This window comes from Ranitomeya variabilis, chromosome 5 (genome assembly GCF_051348905.1).
Source record: "Ranitomeya variabilis isolate aRanVar5 chromosome 5, aRanVar5.hap1, whole genome shotgun sequence".
NCBI classification, from domain to species: domain Eukaryota; kingdom Metazoa; phylum Chordata; class Amphibia; order Anura; family Dendrobatidae; genus Ranitomeya; species Ranitomeya variabilis.
The window spans coordinates 26,557,527-26,564,444 of record NC_135236.1 but is presented as its reverse complement, the minus strand read 5'-3'; the positions used below and the strand labels follow the sequence as shown (position 1 = coordinate 26,564,444).

Below are 6,918 nucleotides of genomic sequence, written 5' to 3'. Positions count from 1 at the left end.
AAAAAAACGCATGCGTTTTTTTGGTAAAAAACGCTGCAGACAAAAACGCAAGTGTGAAACCACCCTTACCTGGAATATTTGCATAGGTGGGTGACTTTGAATTTTGCCTAATCCACTCATGCCTAGTCAATCTTTAAGTTTCCAAGAGCACATTATAATGTAAGAAATTAAAATATTAGGATTGCAGCCATTTTGGGGGGACTTTAAGGGTCCTCAAATGGTAAAAACAAATGTTGATATTCTTGTACTCTCCTTACTGCTCATGTCTCTGTCCCATTTGCTCCTCATTGTTACCTGTATGGTCCCTGTCACATTATCTTATTTCGGCTGCATGTACCAATATCCTTGGACCTTTCACACTGAGCTGAAACGACCAGCTCAGATAAGGCCTGGTATGGTTCTGGGAATGTATGTGTAAGGAGGAAGACCGGACTGCGGGTACCTGGACTAAACTTGGTTCAGAACTGTTGAGGCTGCATACCATGTTGTCCAGGGGAAGGCAAAAAGGACCGGACTGGTTCCCTGACCCAGAAGCTGGAGGTGCGGTTAAAAGTAAAAGTGTGCACAGTGTCAGGCAGTTTCCCACCAGCAGTGCCTGAGTCAAGGTGCATGCGCAGCGGGGTGCGCAGCCGGGCAGCAATGACACTAGGCCGATCTGTTGCCAGGATGCTGCCGGAGCCCACCACATTACCAAGGAGAGATCCAGGAGCCCTGTTCAGCTGAGCTCCTCACGTCAGCCTAAAAGCCAGGGCAGAGTTCAGGACTGTTCGCTGCTGACCTCGTTGCCGGACAGAGTCACACTGCTCTTCCAGGATCCAGGAATGCACACAGCTTCACTGACTTTAGCTGCACAAGTTTATGGACTAGGGGCTCAGCGGATGGTACCGGAGAGCAACCACTGCCTCCAGAAGATGGACCGTTGTCTATAGGACCTCATTGGAGAAACATTGCGCCAGCTGTTGTCGGCACTACAGTCTTCAAAATGTTATCTGCAGCCTGGTAAACCTCTGACATGATAAGTTGATGAAAGATGTTACCCTTGTTTCATTGTTCATTAATCTTGCACTTTTCTTACCCATTAACTGTTTACCGCCCTGGGAGGAGTACCTCAATATTAAATTAAATTGTTATACTTTGTTAACCCTTGCTCTGCCTCCTGCCTGTCACTAAATCCCACCAGCAGCTTAAATGTGTGAAAAGTCAGGAGGAACGTCGAGATTTTATTACCTTTTTTTCTTTGTGCAGAATCCTCCTTGGTTTCATCAGAGCTGGAATTCCCTGCTCATGTGTTAGAGCCCTGAGGATTGTAGCCCTCTCTACAGGAGCAGAAAATGCGACAAGGACTGGACGGGTGACAGTGAGGAAAGAAGGGACTGTAGAGGTGACTATAAGAATGTATTTTTTACATATTATTTCTATTATGTTCTGCGGTCTAGAGACCCTAGAATGTTAACAGGGAAATTAAATACAAATAACATCTCAAAGAATGGAAATTTCTTGGAAAATCCTTGCAAAAAGGCAAATTCTCATTTTTATTGATTTCATCATCTTTAGTCATCAATGTCTGTGTCTGATAACCTCATTTATTATTTATGAAAGTAAAAAATTAGATGATTTATTAAGTAATCTAGCTTTATATGAAATGGAAGCAATATTTCATGATACCTAAATTACTGTATACGTGGCAACAATTCCCTCATGAGTTTAGTCACAGTATCACCCAAGTTTCACATGGTCACACTCGGTAACTGACTTTCAATAATACGAGTTGCGGACTGCCGTAGTCTTATGGCACAATACTCCGAGGGTCATCTCCACGTGGGGCTTATCAGCATCAATAATCTGTGTATGAGGCATTTTTTCTACATATATTTTATTGTGATCTTTTAATGTTTTCATTATTTACATAATTCACTTTCTTACAAGACAGAGACTTCAATCAGTTTCTCTTGTTTTCAGTGTATTCACTAAAAATGTGTGACGTCAACCAGACTGAAGTCACAGAGTTCCTGCTCCTTGGATTTACAGGTCTATATAAATACAAATTTCTGCTCTTCATCCTTTTCTTCTTCTCTTACCTGATAATACTGGGTGGAAACCTCCTTATTATAGTGTTGGTGTCCACCAATCACAACCTCAATACCCCAATGTTCTACTTTCTCAAGCATCTAGCTGTAGCCGATATCCTTTCCACTACGACCATTGTGCCCATGATGTTAAATATAATTCTATATGACATGAAGGAGGTGCCAGTGAGGATCTGTATCTTCCATCTCCATATGGTTTCCATATTTGGTTTTAGCCCGATTATTCTGCTCACTATAATGTCTTATGATCGGTACTTGGCCATTTGCAGCCCGATGCGCTACAATTCTATAATGCAACCTCATGTTTGCTTCAAGATGGTTCTTGGCTCCTGGATTTTTAACTTTGTCCTTTCCTTTGAGATAATTTTTGTTTGGCAGCTGGAGTTTTGTGGTAGCAATGTAATAGACCACTTCTTCTGCGACTTCAGGATACTTCTTGAATTGACTACCTCTGACACTAACATGTTTACTTTGGTTGACTTTGTAATATCCATCATTGGCGGTGTCATCCCTTTTGCTTTAATTCTTATCAGCTATTTGAGTATTTTCTTCATCATAATGACCCTTTCATCCTCCAGTGGCTTGTCAAAAGCCTTCTCCACATGTGGATCCCATCTCATCACTGTATGCATCTACTATGGAACTCTCTTCATGATTTTCATTCCAACATCCAATGACAGATCATTGAGCGCGAACAAGTTTTTATCTCTGCTCTACATTGTGGTGTCTCCAATGATGAATCCCATCATTTACAGTCTGAGGAATCAGGAGATCAGGAGAACTCTTCAACAAATGTTTCGAAAATGTTAAGGATATGCTTAAATGCAGCACACATATTTATGAGGCTAACTTAGCTGATTACTATATTTCCAGATGGGGAAAGGGAGGAACTATAGATTTGTCTTCTGGAATTTCGTGACAGAATATTCACAATAAATCATGGATTAGATGATTCAATGAGGACATTTTTTTTCAGTAATTGTCATAATTTGTTTTTTACACAATTTCTCTATAAAAATTTTTTAATGAAGCACTCCTACTCCTACCAAAGTTTTTATTAATTTATAATATTACAATCTTCCTGTTATATGATACTGTGTACTTACCTTACAATTGCTCATTTTGCCCTTCTACCCAATTAATTATTTTCTTTTCTTTTAGATCTATGACATCATGTGATTAAAAACTGATGAGCTGCATCCATCTAAGTTCTATATAGAAACAAATGGTCAATTTTCCCTTTATTTATCATAAGTCACTTCAAAAGTCCCTGGCAGGAGGAGAGAGCAGCTGGGTTAGGAGATAGAAAGGAAGGATTTTTCAGGGAACAGAGACTTCCTGTTTCTACATGGAGCGTAAAATTTCTGGGATTATTTGGCGGTAACTGGTGTCTCCACCCAGAATGTTTGGCAGAGTTTAGAGACCCAATAACGTTGCAGTGATTGTCTGCCAGGCCATGAAATGCCGCAGCCATCTTTGTTGTGGTCGTGCAGTGATTGGCTTGGCCGCACAGCATTATCACGAGTATAAGAGACCAGGCGCCGCCCTGCTCACCGCATTCTGCTCCGGATTCAGCGAGAGTAGTGAGAGCTGCTGCCGAGATAGGGTCAGAATCGTGTTTTTTAGAGGTAGTGTAGGTCTGCAACTCTTACATCCACAACTCCTGAGAAACCAAAAGTCCTTTTTAGGGCTAATTCATGGGTCCCGATATTGCAGCGCTCGGTAGGCAGGGCACAGCATATCCACATCAGTGCAAGGCCTGCAGGCACTGTATGTGTGTCCATTGCTTCCACTGCATCCCTCCCAAAGCTCCATAAGAGCTTCTTTACTATATACCTAGTTGCATTTTTTTTTTCAAAAAATTCACCCCTCCAAAAAAAAATAAACATTGTGTTCTGTCAGACTGAGGCCTTTTTAACCCCTTCATGACCCAGCCTATTTTGGCCTTAATGACCTTGCCGTTTTTTGCAATTCTGACCAGTGTCCCTTTATGAGGTAATAACTCAGGAACGCTTCAACGGATCCTAGCGATTCTGAGAATGTTTTTTAGTGACATATTGGGCTTCATGATAGTGGTAAATTTAGGTCGATAATTTCTGAGTTTATTTGTGAAAAAAATGGAAATTTGGCAAAAATTTAGAAAATTTCGCAATTTTCACATTTTGAATTTTTATTCTGTTAAACCAGAGAGTTATGTGACACAAAATAGTTAATAAATAACATTTCCCACATGTCTACTTTACATCAGCACAATTTTGGAAACAAATTTTTTTTGCTAGGAAGTTATAAGGGTTAAAATTTGACCAGTGATTTCTCATTTTTACAACAAAATTTACAAAACCATTTTTTTTAGGGACCACCTCACATTTGAAGTCAGTTTGAGGGTTCTATATGGCTGAAAATACCCAAAAGTGACACCATTCTAAAAACTGCACCCCTCAAGGTGCTCAAAACCACATTCAAGAAGTTTATTAACCCTTCAGGTGTTTCACAGCAGCAGAAGCAACATGGAAGTAAAAAATGAACATTTAACTTTTTAGTCACAAAAATGATTTTTAGCTAAATGGTTTTTATTTTCCCAAGGGTAAAAGGAGAAACTGGACCACGAACATTGTTGTCCAATTTCTCCTGAGTACGCTGATACCTCATATGTGGGGGTAAACCACTGTTTGGGCACATGGCAGGGCTCGGAAGGGAAGGAGCGCCATTTGACTTTTTCAATGAAAAATTGGCTCCAATCTTTAGCGGACACCATGTCGCATTTGGAGAGCCCCCGTGTGCCTAAACATTGGAGCTCCCCCACAAGTGACCCCATTTTGGAAACTAGACCCCCCAAGGAACTTATCTAGAAGCATAGTGAGCACTTTAAACCCCCAGGTGCTTCACAAATTGATCCGTAAAAATGAAACAGTACTTTTTTTTCACAAAAAAACTATTTTAGCCTCAATTTTTTCATTTTCACATGGGTAACAGGATAAAATGGATCCTAAAATTTGTTGGACAATTTCTCCTGAGTACACCGATACCTCACATGTGGGGGTTAACCACTGTTTGGGCACATGGTAAGGCTCGGAAGGGAAGGAGCGCCATTTGACTTTTTGAATGAAAAATTATCTCCATCGCTAGCAGACACCATGTCACGTTTGGAGAGCCCCTGTGTGCCTAATCATTGGAGCTCCCCCACAAGTGACCCCATTTTGGAAACTAGACCCCCCAAGGAACTTATCTAGAAGTGTAGTGAGCACTTTAAACCCTCAGGTGCTTCACAAATTGATCCGTAAAAATGAAAAAGTACTTTTTTTCACACAAAATTTATTTTAGCCTCAATTTTTTCATTTTCACATGGGCAACAGGATAAAATGGATCTTAAAATTTGTTGGGCAATTTCTCCTGAGTACGCCGATACCTCATATGTGGGGGTAAACCACTGTTTGGGTGCACGGCAAGGCTTGGAAGGGGAGGCGTGCCATTTGACTTTTTGAATGGAAAATTAGTTCCAATCGTTAGCGGACACCATGTCGGGTTTGGAGAGACCCTGTGTGCCTAAACATTGGAGCTCCCCTACAAGTGACCCCATTTTGGAAACTAGACCCCCCAAGGAACTTATCTAGATGCATAGTGAGCACTTATAACCCCCAGGTGCTTCACAGAAGTTTATAACGCAGAGCCGTGAAAATAAAAAATAATTTTTCTTTCCTCAAAAATGATTTTTAGCCCAGAATTTTTTATTTTCCCAAGGGTAATAGGAGAAATTGGACCCCAAATGTTGTTGTCCAGTTTGTCCTGAGTACGATGATACCCCATATGTGGGGGTAAACCACTGTTTGGGCGCACGGCAGGGCTCGGAAGGGAAGGCACGCCATTTGGCTTTTTGAATGGAAAATTAGCTCCAATCATTAGCGGACACCATGTCGCGTTTGGAGAGCCCCTGTGTGCCTAAACATTGGAGCTCCCGCACAAGTGACCCCATTTTGGAAACTAGACCCCCCAAGGAAATGAGCTAGATGTGTGGTGAGCACGTTCAACCCCCAAGTGCTTCACAGAAGTTTACAACGCAGAGCCGTGAAAATAAAAAATCATTTTTCTTTCCTCAAAAAAGATGTTTTAGCAAGCAATTTTTTATTTTCACAAGGGTAACAGGAGAAATTGGACCTCAATATTTGTTGCCCAGTTTGTTGTGAGTACGCTGATACCCCATATGTGGGGGTAAACCACTGTTTGGGCACACGTCAGGGCTCGGAAGGGAAGTAGTGACATTTGAAATGCAGACTTTGATGGAATGGTCTGCGGGCATCACATTGCATTTGCAGAGCCCCTGATGTGCCTAAACAGTAGAAACACCCCACAAGTGACCCCATTTTGGAAACTAGACCCCCCAAGGAACTTATCTAGATGTGTGATGAGCACGTTCAACCCCCAAGTGCTTCACAGAAGTTTACAACGCAGAGCCATGAAAATAAAAAATCATTTTTCTTTCCTCAAAAATGATGTTTTAGCAAGCAATTTTTTATTTTCACAAGGGTAACAGGAGAAATTGGGCCCCAATATTTGTTGCACAGTTTGTTGTGAGTGTGCTGGTACCCCATATGTGGGGGTAAACCACTGTTTGGGCGCACGTCAGGGCTCGGAAGGGAAGTAGTGACATTTGAAATGCAGACTTTGATGGAATGGTCTGCTGGCATCACGTTGCATTTGCAGAGCCCCTGATGTACCTAAACACCCCACAAGTGACCCCATTTTGGAAACTAGACCCCCGAAGGAACTTATCTAGATGTGTGGTGAGCACTTTCAACCCCCAAGTGCTTCACAGAAGTTTATAACGCAGAGCCGT

At 41.6% G+C, this 6,918-nt stretch overlaps 1 protein-coding gene across 1 annotated transcript; it reads left to right on the top strand.

The window, feature by feature from the left end:
• Nucleotides 1-1,973: 1,973 nt before the first annotated feature.
• On the top strand, nt 1,974-2,897 carry LOC143774756 (olfactory receptor 5G3-like). Its single transcript, XM_077262518.1, has one exon. The coding sequence runs from the start codon at nt 1,974-1,976 to the stop codon at nt 2,895-2,897; it is 924 nt and encodes a 307-aa protein (XP_077118633.1).
• Nucleotides 2,898-6,918: the final 4,021 nt, after the last annotated feature.

Excerpts from the sequence above, each read along its gene's own strand:
- LOC143774756 (XM_077262518.1), top strand. The coding sequence starts at position 1,974 with ATGTGTGACGTCAACCAGACTGAAGTCACAGAGTTCCTGCTCCTTGGA.